General features: G+C 38.8%; 1 protein-coding gene across 16 annotated transcripts in view; it reads left to right on the forward strand.

The window, feature by feature from the left end:
- The window catches only part of dlg2 (discs, large homolog 2 (Drosophila)), a 262,715-nt gene that overhangs the window by 153,912 nt on the left and 88,868 nt on the right, over positions 1-19,935 (forward strand). Inside the window, exon 1 of one of the 16 annotated variants that reach the window (XM_034293222.1) lies at positions 7,326-7,477. The exons of the other annotated variants lie outside the window; for them this stretch is intronic. Coding sequence (XP_034149113.1) covers positions 7,394-7,477 — 84 coding nt within the window. The 5' untranslated portion in view covers positions 7,326-7,393. Of the gene's footprint in view, positions 1-7,325; positions 7,478-19,935 lie in introns of those variants that run through there. 16 annotated transcript variants of the gene reach the window in all.

The raw sequence follows: 19,935 nt of genomic DNA on the forward strand, positions 1-19,935 counted from the left end.
CGGTGATTTGAGTTGATGCCAAAGAGCTCGATTTTGGTCTCATCTGACCCCAACACTTTCACCCAGTTCTGCTCTGAATCATTCAGATGTTCATTGGCAAACTTCAGACGGGCCTGTACATGTGCTTTCTTGAGCAGGGGGACCTTGCGGGCGCTGCAGGTTTTCAGTCATTCATGGCATAGTGTGTTACCAATGGTTTTCTTGGTGACAATGGTCCCAGCTGCCTTGAGATCATTGACAAGATCCTCCCGTGTAGTTCTGGGCTGATTCCTCACCGTTCTCATGATCATTGCAACTCCACAAGGTGAGATCTTGCTTGGAGCTCCAGACCGACATAAATTGACAGTTCTTTTGTGTTTCTTCCATTTGCGAATAATCGCACCAACAGTTGTCACCTTCTCACCAAGCTGCTTGGCAATGGTCTTGTAGCCCATTCCAGCCTTGTGTAGGTCAACAATCTTGTCCCTGACATCCTTGGACAGCTCTTTGATCTTGGCCATGGTTGAGAATTTGGAATCTGAATGATTGATTGGTTCTGTGGACAGGTGGACTCCCTTTAAGAGTGTGCTCCTAATCTCAGCTCGTTACCTGTATAAAAGACACCAGGGAGCCAGAAATCTTTCTGATCAAATACTTATTTCACTCATTAAAGTGCTAATCAAATTATATAATTTTTGGCATGCGTTTTTTAGGATTTTTTTGTTGTTATTCTGTATCTCACTGTTCAAATAAACCTACAATTAAAAATATAGACTGATAATTTCTTAGTCAGTGGGAAAACGTTAAAAATCAGCAGGGGATCAAATAAATGTTTTGTCTCACTGTACATTACCAAAACGTCTTGTCACAGCGTAAGAGCGATTTTAAAAGGATTGCAACAACATGATAAAACATTTGAATATTATATCATAAACTACATTTATTGAAGTATTGTTTTCAAACCAAAAACAATAAATAATGCAAAAATAGAGGGTAACTACTTGGCAAGGCCAAGGGTGACTTTATAAGAAACTGTGGTCCATTTTGAGTAGCCCATCCCACTCCTGAAATGTACCTGGAGTTGTTTCCTCTAGACAAGAACTGAACTCTGAACCCTAAGACGACCAGGGCAGACCCTCCAGACGGCAGATGGCCAAGGATCCTTATCAAGCCCTGTGTGACAAGTCACAATCCATAGTTTCGCTTAGCTATAGCAATTAACTAGGACTTTAAGCCTATTGTAGCCATTGTAAAATGTTACCAAATGCAGCATTAGTTTCTTCCAAAGAAAGACCATATTGTTAAATTTGGTATAGAAGCATAAACATTTTAACACTTCTATACATAGTCATATTTACTTCCGCATGAAATTAGTAGAGAATACTTTATATTATATATTTAAAATATTATAATATAAAATTGTTGCAAATGCTTGAGATGTTCCGCATTTAAACTTTCTTGCCGATCCGTCTATCAGTTTTGCATAGCATTTACTCACTTTATCTCATACTAGTTTTATACAGTCACAGTACTATCCCCCCACTAAACCATCTTGGACCATCTAGCTAATAATATTCTGGTGTTGTTTAGTAAAAGAAAAGGTGGAGGAAACAATTTGTGATATTGTTTATTTTCTGAAGTTAAACGTTAGAGGCTGTATTCTACACAGTGCCCTTTTAAGGATGTCATCAATTTTACTTCAGCCTCAAAAAGTGGTGTTGCAGTACACAATTGTGAAGTACTGTAAATGTAAATATTCAAAATTGTATTTGGAAGTCCCAAAGTTGCATATTTTCTTAAGGAGAAACAGGTCAGAGAGTCTATTACCTGCAATGCAAACTCCCACAGACATTTTTTCAGATGTCTTTTAGCTAAATTAAATGTAATGTTACAAATTAATTGGCAAGGTTGATATCCAGTTAGCCTGCTGAGCATACCAGCACAACTATACTAACTAAACACAACTAACATAGCCCACCTGAAACAAAACCTTGGAGCGGATCAATAGTAAAGTGAGAGCAATGACTTCCTGGTAGACAGCTGGGGCACATTAAAATTGCTAAACGTTTTAAAGAGAGGAGGCAGAATGACAAAAGCAGGGGAGACTCTATTAGAAAAGCGAGAGTCATTGTAGGTCATCCAATAGCTGTATAGACTTTTCTGCTAATGGGAGGAAACATTAGCTATTTATTTTAGCCATGTTAGCTGTGTGCTATTGGTAAGACTGTTACAGATGCCTATCTCAGGTCAGCAACTAGTTTCAACCCCAGTACACTGGTCATTTACACCAACTTATGGTGTTGCTCCACAATAACATAGGTAATTCGTAGGTCACTCTTGACATACCACAGTTGGTAGTTGTCATTATAGATGTATGGGAAAACATATAGCAATTTTTCTTTTCTTTTATGAAAAGTTTCTTGCCCAACCCATACACGTGCATCGTATGGATTAAGCCTAGATTCACAACTCAACATTTCTCAGTTTTGTTAAGATCTAGGCTCAAACATGCAGCAATTTGAATTTAATCACCACTGTATTCTGAAATAAGCTATCACCAGTCGTCTTTGTGAGTGTGGATATTTATCAGTGAATGTAAATATTAATGTGGATATCAACTAAGTGGACTCTCAAATCTCCTCTGCATTCCTACATGGGGGGCGTACAGTGCTAGACCATAGAATTAGGAATTAAAACAATTTAATAGGATCTGTATGGGTTCGACGCAGGATCAGCTGTGTGATCAGCTGTTCTGGCTGCTAGGCAACCGCACGTGATAGTGAACTTGTGAACTGATTGGTACACACCTGCAGCACAGAAGTGCAATAGATAAGGGGTGAAGTCCATAATTTTGCAATTATCTTAAAACATTCCGGAAAGGCAATATACTGGTTATATGGGTTGAATCTCAATCTGACTACGGTTGAACAAAGATAATTCCATCCACCTGGAGGTCACCTACTGTGTACACTGGGTGTTGGACTGATGCAAGACTCTATTTAAAGCTATACATTAGATGCGTTTTTGGTGAATATAACTTTTTCATTTAATCTATTCCCTGTAAAAGGTCTTTAGAAATTATACTCTCATATATTTTGAAGCTTTTTTCATAAGTGCTTCTGAAAGGTCACAAAAATGACTTGGTATATAAAGGCTGGGTGGTCAGAAAGGGTGTTCCATTTGTAAAGATTCCAGTCGAGATTTCCTGGATGACCGAGCCGCATGATAAGAACCAGAGCGGCATCTAATGTGCTCCGTAAGATATGTTAACATTGACTCTCTTGAGCCCGCTGGAAAATGCTGCCACAAAGCATGTCAGAATTTTGTGCCAGTATGGAATATGATTGCATTCTAATGGATAGTTGTGAATCCAAGTTTTCCCAATAATATATAACTAGGATAAGTTAACAGTAACTGTATGCTGTTATTTGCTGTTCCAGTGGAAGATTCCTGTGGGTTGAAATGAATGGAATGGAAGGATTAAAGAGTGAAAAAAACAAAAAGCTTCCATTGCTGAAATGCTGTATATTGATGTGAAAAAGTACACCCCTTAGAAAGTTGTTTTTCTTTCACATATTTGGACACATTCATTTCAACTCCATTGAAAGGTGAAGGTAACTAAAGTCCACAAATTGCACTGAAAAGGTGTACAATAATTTATTAATCAAGAATCAACATAAATGCAATTTCACAGTGCAGAAAACTGAGTACAAACCTTGACTCATGTAGCCATTTCTTGTAACAGTTTATCAGCCTTTTACTTTGACCTTGAGGGATTTTTGAGCCACTTTGTTGTAGATGTGTTTGTGTGTTTGGGATCAATTTCCTGTTGCTTGATCTACACTACCACTCCAAACTTTGGGGTTACTTAGAAATGTCATTATTTGCCATCCAAACTTACATGAAATTAGTTTGGCAAGGTTCTAAATAAATATTTTCTATTGAAATAATTGTGTCTTTCAAACTGTTTTGGCAACGAATCCTCAATTTTCAGCAATTACAGCTTCGCAGAGCTTTGTCAGTTTGGTGAGGTAATCTGAAAAGATTTCACTCCATACTTCCCGAAGCACCTCCCACAAGGAGTGGCTTGTTGGGCGTTTCTTACATACTTCTTACATGGTCAAGCTGCTCCCATAATAGCTCAGTAGGTTTGATATCCAGTGACTGTGCTGGCCACTCCATTATATACAGAATACCATCTGACTGCTTCTTCATAGTTTGGAGCTGTGTTTTGGGTCATTGTCCTATTGTAGGAGGAAATTGGCTCCAATCAAGCGCGGTCCACAGGGACCCTTTACAAATTTCAATTTTGAGCAGTAATTGAACCCACAATTGCTGATGCTCCAGATACTCAACTTGTCAAAGATGGCCAGTTTTATTGCTTCTTTAATCAGCAGAACAGTTTTCAGCTGTGTTAACATAATTTCAAAAGGGTTTTCTAATTATCAATTAGTCTTTTGAAATGATATACTGGAACAAAATAGCCATTTACAAATAATTAGCTTTTCTTTTGAAAACAAGGACCTTTCTATGTGGCCCCAAACTTTTGAATGGTGTGTTTGTTCGGTTCAGCTTTTGCTTTTTGACAGAACTCAGGAATTCAATGGTACAATATAGAATTCATGGATGACTCAATGATGGCAACAAAGCAGCCCCAAACCATAATGCCACTTCATACATGTTCTACGGTTGGTATAATGTTGTATATTTAAAAGGCAGTATTTTGGTTTGGACATTGCAGCCAAACAACTCCACCTTTCATCTGTCTAGAGCAAATTTTCCCAATGATTTTGATCTTCACCCAGGTGTTGTCGAGCAAACGTCAGTCATGTCTTGATATTCTTTTTGAAACCAGAGGCCTCTTCCGTGGATTGATGTACTTCGAATTGCTTGAAAATTTCTTTGTAACCCCTCCCAAATAATAATATTTATTCTGAGAGTCTTGACTAGCTCTATTGATCTTTGTGTGTGTTACTACACACCAATCTGGCTAAGATCAAACCAGACCAAGTTTCTAATCTTTACGGAAGGTTCGACCCCTCTCAAGTTACTCCAATGATTTTCTAATCATTTCAACCTGTTCTGGTGCACCAGATTATAACCTTCACCGTTTTATGTGATATCATAATTATGTGATGATAAAGGTAGGGGTGTACTAACTTTTTCCATCTAAGACAATTATAGTTTGTTTATTTTAATTGCATCAATGGTTTCTAAGTTACATTTTATTTTATGATTTGTTAAATTGGGTTACCATTATCAATGAATATGGTTGTAATTTAGTTGCAATGCATACATATTGTCTGACACATTTTTGTATTCTACTTTTGTAGATACACTGAAAGTCATTATTTTAGCATTCAAGAGAGGCCTAGAGTGTTTATCATACCCACAATAATTTTTTAGGTAATAGTTTTTAACCCACACAGGTTTTGCTACTTAAAAGCAACTACAAAGGCACTGGAAACCCACTTCACAATGATCATGGTTAGAATAGCGTCTTACACTTGAGTTGCCACTTCTATGATCTATGACAGTCCTCTCTCCTTTGCTTTCCTTTGTTTCCCTCAAGCGGTTGTCATGGCAATCTGAACTAACAACCTGTAGGTACAGTAGCAAGCCAGTTATAAAGCAAATTAAAAGCACAAATGGAGAAAAAAAATCCACTTTTCTTTGCAGAAGTCAATAACACAGGATGTATTGATCAAACAATATAGCTCTTACAATTATGTAAAATCAACAACAAAGAACACTTTGAAGGGATAAAAAAGAATGTACAATCTATAGAGCTCTCTGCCTCACAGTGTTATGGTAAGCACAGTCAGTGTTTGGAAGCATACTATATAAGAGCATTTGTAGTAATTTTTGTAGTTTGTTGTTTATGTTTACCTGGGGTTGCAAGAATTTGATTCATGGTATTTATTTCTGGAAATTATGAGCAATGTTTATATTATACAGACTAATGTTATCCTATTATTGTTGGCATGTATCGAACTTGCAGCAGAGAGGTGGGAGGGGTTGGAACCAGATTGTGTTTAATTGATGTTGAGCAACACTCTAATTTCCCTGTCTGTCTTACCCAGATGCTCTTTGTCCTTCCATTCCTTTAGCAAAACTATATAAAATATACACCATTGCGAGGAGAAAATGAAGAAGGTGAAGATGTTGACTGATTACTTTTTGAGTTTCCTCATCTAGAAACAAACAACATAGAAGGATATGCTTCATCTCTGACCTCAAGTTGTGTGAAAACTGAACCTGGCTTTATTGCCATCAAAAGGCTTTATAAACTGGGTATATGACAAAACAGTCTCAATTGAGCCCGAATGACCCACCTGGCTCAGGCACTATTTAAAGGTTTTACAAGTTGTTCATTTGAATACACTCAACATGAAACAGAAAAAGCGTATCAGCAACAGAAACAGTAATTGGAGTTTTAACGTTCTGCTTTTTTAAAAACACAACATTGTAGATATAGTTGTCCCGGGTGCATCCCGTAAATGTAAAACACGACTGAATTTCAAATGCAAAGTGAGAAGAAAAAAAACCTGACTAAAACAACTTGAAAAGAGAGGCACATCTGAATTTGAAACGCAACAGATAATGCAGTGAGAAGCAAAAAATAAAAAATACTCAAAATAGTTGGATCGAAAGAAGTATAGGGGGATAGTGATACTAAATGTTTAGTTAAAAATATATTGATTGTGGTAGTGCCCCATTCCATAATAGTGAGTCACTGTGTTGTTTTCGTTTGCACAAGAAAGGCGGGTAGTACCCGTGTTGCCTTGGCTAGCTTGACTTGTGGGTACAGACTCTGGGTGTTCTCTAGAGGGTCCTCACTATGACCATGTGAGAGTGTGTGTATAAAACCTGCCAGGCTGGAAGGCACTATTGATTTAACAGCAGCTTTCCTCCTTCTACTCTCAACGCAGCTGCCTGGGGGGAGGGGACAGAGAGAGAGAGATGCAGTCTGGCCCCGGGATGATGTACGGCGCTGGGCTGGGTGATAGCAAAAGCTCCTCTGGGTTTTTGGGCTCAAGACAGGCAGTTTTGATGTGAAATGGGTGCTAAGGATGCTAACACATGCTCTCTGTCCGTCCCTTCTGTCTGTGATATGTAAATAAAGCTGCAGACATTGCCCGCCCTCCTCTCTCTTTCTCGCTCTCATTCTCTTACCATCAGTGTGTGTGGGTGAGAGGAAGACCTGCCTCGGCTGTGCTGAGACGCAGAAAAAGCGAGCAAGTGAAAGAGAGAGAGGCGTTCTAGGCTCAAGTCCCACTCTTGCTTTCCCTCTCTCATCATTCCCCCCTCCTGCTCTTGCCTGTGGAATATACTGACAAGGAATAGTCTCTAAGACACAACAGCAGCCTTTTAGGCTTGCAAACCAAACAAGTGCTTTATTTATTTGCAAAGTATGTTTGCCTCGATTTTTTATGCCAAGAAGCTAGGGAGGAGACTTGTACAGAATGTGAGGAAAGCCAAAATGCAGAATGAGTCGGTAAGTGTGACATTTATTTTCATCAACAAATACAGTGGCATGGTATAAGAAGACAAAGCAAAAGTGTCCACCTGGATGTAAGATGCAGGTTAAACTGTGCTTAACTTTTCTTTGTTTATAGATTGAGAGAGTGAAAGAGACACACAGAGACTGAGAAAAATAGAGTAAAATAGTGATAGAGAGAACATGACAAAGAATTAGGTCTGAAGATTTCATCGTTACACTCTGACCTATGGAACCCAGGTTTAGAATCAAGCTGTATCTTTCTCATTAACTGTGCAAGCTCATCTTACCATCTGTCTTCCAGTTACATATCTCCTGGAACATCTCCTAAGTCCCTGACATAAGTTTGACAATGTGCCTGCTGCACTAGGAGATTTCACCCTGACAATCTGGAGATTAATCAGCACTGCTTCAGATTAGTCCAGTGGCAGTTGCCTTATTTGTCACAATGTTCCTGTTTAATAGGTATGAAGTTTTTAATTTTTTATCCTGTACGAAATACTTCTATGATTAAAGTCGTGTTGAAAGTGATGCTATCCTAATATGAACACTGTGTTTGGAGTAGAGAGGTGAAGATATGCAGGTATCACAAAATAAATACTCTTTAGTGTTTATTTGACATTACTGCATGTCAGCTGCATTAAAACAACAACTTTTAAACGAGCAGTATACCTTTCTAAAAAAAAATATCTCTAGATCTCTTAGAAATCATATAATAATTTCCAGTACCCACTGCAATTTTGTTGTGACATAAGGAAAATATGCATGTTGACATCTTGTTTTCTACACCTATGAAGTCCTTACTGGGTCAACCTACAAAGTTTTTTAAATTAAAGACTATGTTAACGTTGAAAGGAAGGTTTGACAGTTGGGTAGAGTCCACTGCAGACAGTGGCTGAGTTAGGGTCCACTGCAGAAAGGTGATTGGATAGTTCGGGTCCACTGCAGACAGCTGGTTAGAGTCCAGGGCTGACCAGTGGGTTTGATTCCACTGCAGACAGCTGTTTGGAATCCACCAAAGGGTGTTGAATGGTTATAATACTCTGCATACAGCTGCTTTAGAATCCACTGCAAATAGGGAGTCTAGAGGTCACTGCAGAGAGTGCCTTTAGAGTCCATTGTAGACAGGTGCTTTAGTGTCCACTGCAGACGTGCTTTAGAGTTCATTGTAGACAGGTGCTTTAGAGTCCACTGCAAACATGTGCTTTAGAGTCCACTGCAGACAGGAGGTTTTGAGTTCACTGCAGACAGGTGGTTTTGAGTCCACTGCAGACAGGTAGTTTTGAGTCCACTGCAGACAGGTGGTTTTGAGTCCACTGAAGACAGGTGGTTTAGAGTCCACTGCAGACAGCTGGTTTACAGTTCTGCAGACAGGGTTAAAGTCCACTACAGTCTGATTAGAATATGACACTGTAGAGTACGATTAGTCATGTGTTTCTCATTGTTTAGAGCATGGCACTTATAATACAAGTATGGACTTTTTTTAGTAAATTTTTTTTATGTACGTACTTTATACAATGCCTTCAGAAGGTATTCAGACCCCTTCACTTCCTCTTTTAACTTTTGTTTAATAGTAGATTTTATATACATATATTTATATACACTACACTTCAAATGTTTGGGGTCACATGAAATGTCCTTGGTTTCCATTAAAACATATATGAAGTTAGTTTGAATAAGCCATATAGCTGTATAGGAAATGTTTTCCCATTCCTGCTTGATTAGCTGCTCAACAGTTCTGGGTCTCCTATCTTTCATTTCATAATGCGGCAAATGTTTCAACGGGTGACAGGCCTGGACTGCAGGCAGGCCAGTTTAGTACCCAGGCTCTTTTACAACAGAGCCATGCTATTGTAATATGTGCACAATGTTGTTTGGCATTGTCTTGCTGAAAAAAGCAAAGCCTTCCCTGAAAAGACATTGTCTGGATAGCAGCATGTAGCTCCAAAACCTTTATATATTGTCCAGCATTAATGGTGCCTTCACAGATGTGCAATCACCCCTGCCATGTGCACTAATGCACCCCCATACCATCACAGATGTTGGTTTTTGAATTATGCCCTGGTCACCAGCCAGATGGTCCCTTTCCTTTTCAGCCCGGATGAGGATGCGGCGTCCATGATTCCTAACATATTCAAATTTAGATTTGTTAGACCACAGGACAGTTTTCCACTTCGCCTCCGTCCATCTTAAATTAGCTCCAGCACAGAGAAGGTGGCAGTGGTTCTGGATCTTGTTTATATGGTTTCTTCTTTGCGTGGTAGAGTTTTAACTTGCATTTGTGGATGTAGTGACAATGTAGTGGATGCTGTGTTCACAGACAAAAGTGTTCTTGGGCCCATGCAGTGTTTTCCACTACAGACTTGTGTCTGTTTATAATGCAGCCTGAGGGCCCAAAGATCACGGCCATTCTGTATTGGTTTTCGGCCTTGTCCCTTGTGTACAAAGATTTTCCCAGATTCTTTTAATCTTTTAATTATATAATGTACCGTAGAGATGTTGGGATCCCCAAACCCTTTGCAATTTTATGTTGAGAATCTTTTTCTTAAATTGTTGCACTATTTGCCTGCGCAGTATTCCACAGATTGGTGAACCCCTCCCCATCTTTATTTCTGAAAGACTCATCCTCCCTGGGATTCTCTTTTTATACCCAATAATTTTACTGACCTGTAGCTAATTAATCTAATTAGTTGTTAGATGTTCCACCAGATATTTTAGCATTACACAGTTTTTCCAGTCTTATTGCCCCTGGCACAGCTTGGCATGGCATTGCAAAATAAAGTGTTAGCCTTCCTTCTTCAAGATCCTGTTTTCCCTGTAGAAATCTCCCACTTCACCAACACAAAACCACCCCCAAACCATCACGTTGCCTCCACCCCTCCAGCATCTTTTCATTTGGTTGGCGTCTCAGGAATGTTCTCTGTGATCAGTACGACTCAAACTTTGATTCGTCTGTCCATAATACTAGATTCTAATCTTCCTCTTTCCCGTGTCTCTGTTCTTTTGCCCATCTTAAAATTTTCTTTTTATTGACCTGTCTGATATATGGCTTTTTTGTAGAGCCAGTTTGCATTGGGTTGTGAAGGGAGAAGTACACAGTGTTGTACGAGATCTTCAGTTCCTTGGCAATTTCTCACATTGATTAGCCTTCATTTCTCAGAACAAGTATGAATTGATGAGTTTCAGAAGAAAGTTCTTTGTTTCTGGGTATTTTCAGCCTGTAATCGAACCCACAAACACTGATTCTGAAGATGCTGAACTAGTCTGAAGGAGGCAATTTTTGTATTGCTTCTTTAATCAACACAGTGGTTTTTAGTGGTGCTAACATAATCGCAAAATGGTTTTCTAATGATCAATTAGCCTTTTAAAAGGATAAACTTGGATTTGCAAACACAATGTGCTATTGGGACACAGGAATGGTGGTTGCTGGTAATGGGCCACTGTATGCCAATGCAGATTTTCCATTGAGAATAAGCTGTTTCATTAACAATGTCTACACTGTATTTCCATTTGTTGTTATTTTAATGGACAAAGATTTTGCTTTTCTTTCAAAAGCAAGTACACTTCTAAGTGACCCCAAACTTTCAAACAGTAGTGTATGTAAATGTATATATACACACTGATGAGCCAAAACATTATGACCACTCACAGGTGAAGCAAATAATGTTGATCATCTCCTAACAAGGGCACATGTCAAATTCGGGATAGATTAGATGGTAAGCGAACAGTCACTTCTCATAGTCAACGTGTTGGATGCAGGAGAAATAGGCAGGAATAAAGACCTGTGCGACTTTGACAAGGGCCAAAAGGTTGTGGCCCGATGACTGGGTCAGAGCATCTATGCAGCGGTGAGTATGTACCAACATTGGTCCGAGTAGGGACAAACCAGAAAGTGGAGACAAGGTATTGGCCGCCCAAGGCTAATCGATGGGCGAGGGCAACAAAGTTTATCTACTCTGGTCTGTCCGAACTGACTGAAGGTCTACTATGGCACAAGTCACAGAAAATTCTAATGATAGTTATGGGAGGAATGTGTCGCAACACACAGTGTATCGCACCCTGCTACGTAGCCACAGACCGGTCAGAGCCCATGATGAACCCTGTCCACTGTTGAATGTGCCTATAACGTTCCCAGGAGCACAATGGGCTGTGTCATTGTGAACCATCAAGAGATTTCCTTGAGCTGAATGTCCGGCCAGTCTAAGTAACTGGGTAAGAATGGCATTGGTTAGGGAGGTGACCAAGAGCCCTATGACCACTCATACAGAGCTTCAGAGTTTCTCTGCAGAGATGAGAGAACCTACCAGAAGAAAAACCATCAACCAGGCCTTTATGGTGGAGTGGCTGAATGGAAGCCATTCCTGAGTAAAAGGCACGTGATATGCTGCCAGTAGTTCGCCAAACGTAACTTAAAGGACTCTGAGAACAATAGGAAAAACATGATCTGATTAGACCAAAATCAGAATTTATGCGCATCAATTTGCGAAAACATGATAGCGTTCATCACCTGGCTAATACCATCTCTATGTTGAAGGGTAATGATGGGGTATGACAATATTTTTTTGTTGTTATTGTGTGTAGATTGTTAGCAAAAATGAATGTATTTCCATAACACAGCTTAATGTGGAGAAAGTGAAGGGGACTGAATACTTTCTGAAGGCACTCTATATATAATTGTGAAAAGATAATTCATTAATTTCATAAACATAGTGATCTTTGTAGATACATTTTTAATCACTCCTGTCAATTGCAGTACATTCTAAGTAGCTTTAAACATAATGATTACATACATTTGCAGTTGTCATTTTACGTGTTGTTTATTTGATTTTACTTCATGCTTATGAAATACTTATGTACAGAAAATGGATGCAGTATCTATGGCAAATGTAGGATTTACAGTCTTCATGTGAAATTATAGTGTTATCTCTTTAGCTTTTAAAGATTCATAACATTTAACATAAACCCAAAACAATGAGTGCCCACAAAAAGTAACCTTCAAAATATCCTATTGTATATTTCTTATTTGATTCAAAGTAGTTCTACAGCCAATTCTCTTACAGTCCTTGATATTCCACTTCAATTTGTGACCTGAAACACAATATCAAATCCAAGCAGCAATGCGATAAAATCGAAATGAAAAAGGACTGGTTTTGTTATTATATTATCAGAACAGTCATTGGTGCCAGATTTACTCATACGAAATCCTACAAGGAAATAGCCCATTTAATTTTCCCACCTCTGATAGATATAAAATGTGTATTTTCCGCTTGAAGAAATACAGAGTTTTGCTTGTGTTTGCTAAGCATCACTGACATAGAGACAGTAAAAAGGCTGCTCTGTCTGTACCATTTCTTTATGATGGGCATTTGGATTCCCATCAGCTTCCTCCTGGGGTCCACAAAAAAGACCAAACATGACAGGAACATAAAAACCTATAGATAACTCAAATATAAATGTAACATACAAACAATAAACTAAATAAATGTGGCAATAAAAACATCTTATTTGTGGTTGTGTTTAGATACTCTTTTTAGTGGAGTGTTCTTGCCGTGTCTCTTCATAGTCTCCAGTTATATTATCAGGCTCTTTTTAAAGTAGCTTTTTCTGTTTGCTTATGTAATTGGAGATGGAAAGAGGTTTTTGTGCGTTCATGACTCTGTATATATTTTGGAAAACTGTTGCTGCAATGTTTTAAACTCCATACAGCAAGCTGACCACAAGCCATATACTGCATTATTTAACATGTCCAATGGGGGTATGCGTTTTTCATCCACCTGCTGATTCATGTGACCTGCTGATTCATCCACCAGGTTGTCTGAGTTTTGTGCGCATTGACTAGGCAGGTGTTTTCCTTTTCTAGTGTTTCAGTTCAGGGTTTTGTTGTGTGGTCTTCTGGCACCTACGTTTTCCTCACAGTCTGTGTTAAAACTCAACTTAACCCTGGGGGTTCTTGCAGTGAATTGACATTTATTGATGTGCCAAGCACAAACAAAAGTTTAGGTCAGAAATGCCCTTTTTCTTAATTAGGAAAAATCAATTAGAAAAGTATGTCTCCTTCAAGAGTCCATTATTCTTGTGTTTGTGCCATTGTTGAAAACCTGTCCTGGAACATTATTTAACAAACCTCCTGTTGACTATGTTTACTGAATATTTCTCATGGAGACGATTCTGGACCAGTTGTTTTCCTATGTGCATGTGTTCGGAAGTAATTTCAACATAAATATTATTTTAATCTCTTAAATAAGGGGCATAGCAAACATTTACCATATGTTGTAGGGCTGTAAACCCATTAATGTTCTGATGTGGCCATTGTAACGTTATTATAATCTTACATTGCTGAATGTCGTTCCTTTGTCTTTCTCATTTCCTATATCAGATTTATCACTTTGGCATTTTAATTGGTTTCTGGAAAAGGATTTGATCAGTCAGGCTTCTGCCGCCAACAAAAACCTTTTAGATATTCATATTAGGGTACCGTTCTCCTTTGTGATTCTGTGCTATGCCTCCATTTTGCTATTAAGTGACTGCTGTATGTACAGCAGTCTGAGGCTGCATCATAAATGGCTAAAGTAGTGTACTAAATTGCGAAAAGGGTACTATTTGGGAAGCACTCTGAGTCAGCAGTGTAAAGGAAGAGAACCTGCCATCTGTCACAAAGCCAAAGGTTTTTAGTTTTGTATTGCAGGAGTGCATAGTGCAGGATTTTATTCCTTGCGCATGATTTTCAATATCCCTTCATGATTGATCTCCTTAATTGGATACGGGAATACTGTTTCCATTAGAAACACAAGGTGGCGCGTTGACATAATGCACCATTTGCCATTTTAACATAAACTTTTATGCAAAGTGAATTAGAGTCAGACTTGCCTACCTGTTTTGCATGAGTGGACCTTGCAGGAATGGAAACGCACAATCCAGCATTGCAGACCGGCAATTGGTTATTTTTTCAGTCAAAGGCAATTTTAATGTTCTGTCAGTTGGCATACAGTAGATGATCATTTATTTATTGACAATAGATTTTCTAAATTTGTAGTCCAAACACAAAATAAAATGCCTTTAATATTATTTACCACCTTCTGACATACGTAATACAATGAAGGCATACATTTGCAGACAGGGATAGCAAATACAATTTCAGTGCTCAAAAGTGTGCTTACCTTTGGAGAATTGGTAATACTGTATTTGTAAAAAATTTTAAGAAAACATGAGTGAGCAGGCAAAACATGTTTTTTATTTGTAATGGGATTCACTTTCCACTGTAGGTCGTCACAGAATGGCATAATCATAAAACAAATCATGGCAACAAAGAAAAAACTTTAACTGACCCCAGTTCAAAAGTCTGCATCCCCTTAGTTCTTAACGGTGTGTATTGCCCCCTTTAGCAACAATGACAGCGTGCAGTCTTTTGTAATAGTAGACATTATGAACATAGTAACAAGCTAAAAGCATACCTGGGTAGGGTTTTTTGCCAACTAGCAGGATTAGGATAGGTCGAGGTTAACTCTTGTTTTACCACAAATCATACAAAATGATGTTTGCAGCTAACATTAACGTGGTTTACTGTGCCTTAATTAACACATTGTTCCTCGCTAATGGAGGAAAATAACAAATGCATGTGTTCTTAGCCATATAGTGGTAACAGACCAGTGCATAACATATATATTTTTTTTGAGTGACTAAGGTAGCAAAACAATTTAAAAAATCTAGTAATTGATACATTTGTAATTTGAAAAATGCTAAAGAACATCAACAAGGAAAACACAACATCTATAACTAAAATGAGAAATTACAAAGGCTTATTTTAAAAACAAAATGCTTAACAATTCTGTTGTTTCTTTACAAAGAAGGTTTCTTTACGTGAGATATATAATATTTTTACTATGTTACTTGCTGATCACATTTAGCCGGATGTAAATGGATATTCCTGCTAGCAAACTTTGCAATTGGTGATGACATCAAACAAAGTGTAACAAACATTAGCATTCAAATATTTGCATTCTATAATTTTGTTGCAGATATTGTCGAAGATATTGGTAAAAGTCACCTTGTCCTTTGGGTATTTACACAGGCATCAAAATGGCAAGGTGTTATAAGCCTACATGAAACACAGACCTTATTTGAAGTGGATCTAAAAATCCCCAATGGAAATGAATGGTGTAATAACTGAAAGTGACATTTTTCCAGTTGTGCCGCAAGGTTTTATGGGTATTATGACTGGAACTATTTTAGTCTATATTAAAAGCAACAGAGCCACACGCTGACACAGTTGCAAAAATAATGTATAATATATATACACGCAACAGTTTTATAATTAGATGGGGTTTTTTGCTGTTTGAATTGATATTTGGAAACCCCTGTAGGTATGTGTCAGATCCTGGCTGGGGGTCTCTAGGCATTTCTATGCACCTGGGGTCACAGCCAGGGCCTGCCCACAGAGGTGCCTCTAGGCATCTTGGCGCTGCTATTTTTGATTATAACCAATTAGAGGCAGCTGCCTCGCATTGCTTCTGATTGGGGACCCTATTTAAGTTGCCCTTTGAGTTCTTCATTTTGTTGTTCATTTTGTACTCTGTTTGCAGTCTTCCTTTCCTATCATTGTTTTCTTTTCTGTTTGGTAAAGATGACCATTAATAGGATGTTTCCTCTCAACTATGTGCCTGTGTCCTGCCTCCTTGACCATGGCTGTATGAAAAGATTTTTTGTAAAATATAATTATGAAATTGGATTCTACAAAGCATTTGTTAAAAAGCTAAATATATTGTAATAAATTGTCATGGTGGTTAAAATATGGATGATGGGTTAAAATATCTGAAAATTATCAAACATTTTAAGGACCTCTCAATAACCAAATATATTTATATTTTTTTGTCTTACCAGAGCTTTTTACTGTGATAGAACACCTCAATAAAACATGTGGATTTTCATATATTGTGTGTAATACATGTAATTATTTGGAATAATGTGTTGTTCTATTCATAATATATTTGTAGCAAAATATATTTAATTGCTTTGAGTTCTACTTTCTTCAATAAAAATTGCATTCATATCCAGCAGCCTGTGGGAGTGGAAGTCAAATAGTATTCTGGTTAATACTTTGAACTAAATTCCAAAATAACCTACAGATAACTTGGTGATATCCCTGTTAGTCAGGGCTATATACAGCACAACCTCTGGATTCAAAATCATCATATTAGTTTTGGTCTGTTGTTCCATCTGAAGTTGTAGCATTCGTGGTTCAGGATATTGCCTCCGTGCACAGAACAAATAAATTGGGCTTCCGTTGCAGCATGTTAGGAATACTGAATTTGGTTGAGCAGAATATTTGGATTGTTAGCTGATGAATGACTTGAACATTGTTTGCTGGACTATGGAGTCTCCTGTCAAACATATATAAATAATCCATAGTCCAGCAAACAATTGCAACTGTTTATAGTAGGGTAGCAAGATGCATTCATTTCTACTAAATATCTTGTTATGTCATGATACAAGTAAACTGTAATGTACTTTTTTTAGGAGAGAGTGGTCTGGACCCAGACAGGTATGCTGCACTAATTCAGTTTGAGATTATTTAATTGACAGCTCTGGTCGCCTAGTGATGGACCTTAGTCTCGCTTCAGAGTTCTTCTGTTCTTTACATACCGGGGAAATGCCACAAGTCCATATGTCTGAAAAGGGTATAACAATTACAATAATTAAAACAGTCCGGTTACAACTTTTCCTGACAGTCGAGCAGCAATGCATGCAGGTCAAAGTAGAGGAAGAGCACCATCCTCCTCATTTTCATCATGTAGCATTGTCAAAAGTAGTCTAGGTTGTGTTCTGTTTTTGGCAACGTCTCTTTATTATTATAGGCTGTATATATAACAGTTTTTATGGACTCACAAATTTTAAAAAACGTGATTGCAAAACGCTTATAACTGAAATATTTTGCTGATTTCTTAAGATGTGAATGATTACAATGAGCTCGGCAACAGATGGACTGCCATCTTTAATCATGTTGTCTCTGTGTATCACTATAACTACGTTTTCTTAAAGTCACAAAAACGTTTTTTCTTTCCTTTTCTTAACAACTGTCTGGGCATGCAATAAGCAGTCACGAGAGTGATGGAAGCTACTACTTCAGGCGTTTTCACACTGCATTGTTCTAAGCCCTGGGCTATCTTAGCCCCAGGCTAAGACTGGCCCCAGGTTAGCTTAGCCTGTGTTCACACAAGAGTTTGTTAACCCTGGGCTAAGGTTTAACCCCAGGCTAAGGATTCACACTTGTATACCTAAGCCTTGTTAACCCTGGGCTAACGGAAAAATACGACAATACCATTTTGCATTCTATGATAAGCTACAAAATTACGTTCTCTCTGGCATGCGAATAATTTTACAATACATCACTGACATGCGATTAATGTTATGCTACCACGATTCAATTAGTGACATCATGACATCGTTTGATCAAGATGCCCACCCTGTCTGTGGGTGGGCATTTGCTTTGACCACTTTGTTAAAACTGCGTAAAGAAAGAGAAACATTTTAGTCAACCTTAATTCTTTCGAAATACACCGATCAGCCATAACATTGTAACCACCTGCCTAATATTGTGTGGGTCCCCCTTTTGCCACCAAAACAGCCCTGACCCGTCAAGGCATGGACTCCACTAGACCTCTGAAGGTGTGCTGTGGTATCTGACACCAAGACGTTAGCAGCAGATCCCTTAAGTCCTGTAAGTTGTGAGGTGGGGCCTCCATGGATTGGACTTGTTTGTCCAGCACATCCCACAGACGCTCTGAGAGTCAACACCTTGAACTCATTGTTGTGTTCCTCAAACCATTCCTGAACCATTTTTGCTTTGTGGCAGGGCGCATTATCCTGCTGAAAGAGGCCAATGCCATCAGAGAATACCGCTGCCATGAAAAGGGTGCACATGGTCTGCAACAATGCTCAGTTAGGTGGTACGTGTCAAAGTAACATCCAGATGAATGGCAGGACCCAAGGTTTCCTAGCAGAACATTGCCCAAAACATCACACTGCCTCCACCGGCTTGCCTCTTTCCCAAAGTGTATCCTAGTGCCATGTGTTCTCCAGGTAAGCGATGCACGCACCCGGCCATCCACGTGATGTAAAAGAAAATGTAATTGATCAGACCAGGCCACCTTCTTCCATTGCTCTGTGGTCCAGTTCTGATGCTCACGTGCCCATTGTAGGTGCTTTCGGCAGTGGACAGGTGTCAGCATGGGCACCCTGACTGGTCTGTGGCTACGCAGCTCCATACCCAACAAATTGCGATGCACTGTGTGTTCTGACACCTTTCTATCAGTACCATCATTAACTTTTTCAGCAATTTGAGCTACAGTAGCTCGTCTGTTGGAACGGACCACACTGGCCAGCCTTCACTCCCAATGGGCATCAGTGAGCCTTGGCCGCCCATGACCCTGTCACCGTTTCACCGCTATTCCTTCCTTGGACCACTTTTGATAGGTACTGACCACTGCACACCGGGAACACACTACAAGGGCTGCAGTTTTGAAGATGCCCTGACCCAGTCGTCTAGCCATCACAATTTGGCCCTTGTCAAAGTTGCTCAGATTCCTGCTTCTAACTCATCAAGTTTGAGGACAGAATGTTCACTTGCTGCCTAATATATCCCACCCACTGACAGGTGCCATGATAACGAGATTATCAGTGTTATTCACTTCACCTGACATTGGTCATAATGCTATGGCTGATCGGTGTATTAGCTATATTTACATCAAAAGCAAGCTGTAATAACAACTTTGCAAAAATGTATAATGAAATGACAAAATTTTGCAGAGTGAAACTAACGAGTTGTTGGTAACCACGCGCATCAAGAGCATATGTAAATTAAGTCAATGGGCAGGTTTTTGTGTTTGGACAATAAATATGGTTAAGGCAGGTAGCTTCTGGCATTTTATTGAAGTATTTTATTAATACTTTAATAAAATTGTATTAACTATTTTATTAAAGTATAAATTATGCTGATAAGCACTGCAGTAATGTGCAGCCTCTGCCTTTGTTTTCCCCTAATTGTTTTATTCTTTGGAGAGGAAGAGATTTAAAAGAAAAAGCCATGTCAGCATCATTTAGGATTTCTTTGAAGGGGACAGGAAGGTATACTAAGATATGCAGCATGTGCAAAACTGAAATCAAACTGTCTTTGGCAGGGAACACATCAAACAGCACAAATAATTTTGCCATTATTTCATAATGCCTTTTAATGTTTAAAAACAAAATACCACTAGACCAGAACAGTTCCTACCCCTCAGAACCTGAAGAGTGTGGGTGAGCTATAACCAGGATGCTATTAGGAGGTGTATTGTGATTTTAGGCCGTTTTGACCGTCAAATCCTTCTGTCTGACACCCAGGCTTAAATGACAAAGACCAGACTTTTCCCATGGGCCCCTATTTCTACATCAGAGTGCAGCCCCACCACCGTTTAGGAGAC

Source organism: Esox lucius, chromosome 7, assembly GCF_011004845.1.
Source record: "Esox lucius isolate fEsoLuc1 chromosome 7, fEsoLuc1.pri, whole genome shotgun sequence".
Taxonomy (NCBI): domain Eukaryota; kingdom Metazoa; phylum Chordata; class Actinopteri; order Esociformes; family Esocidae; genus Esox; species Esox lucius.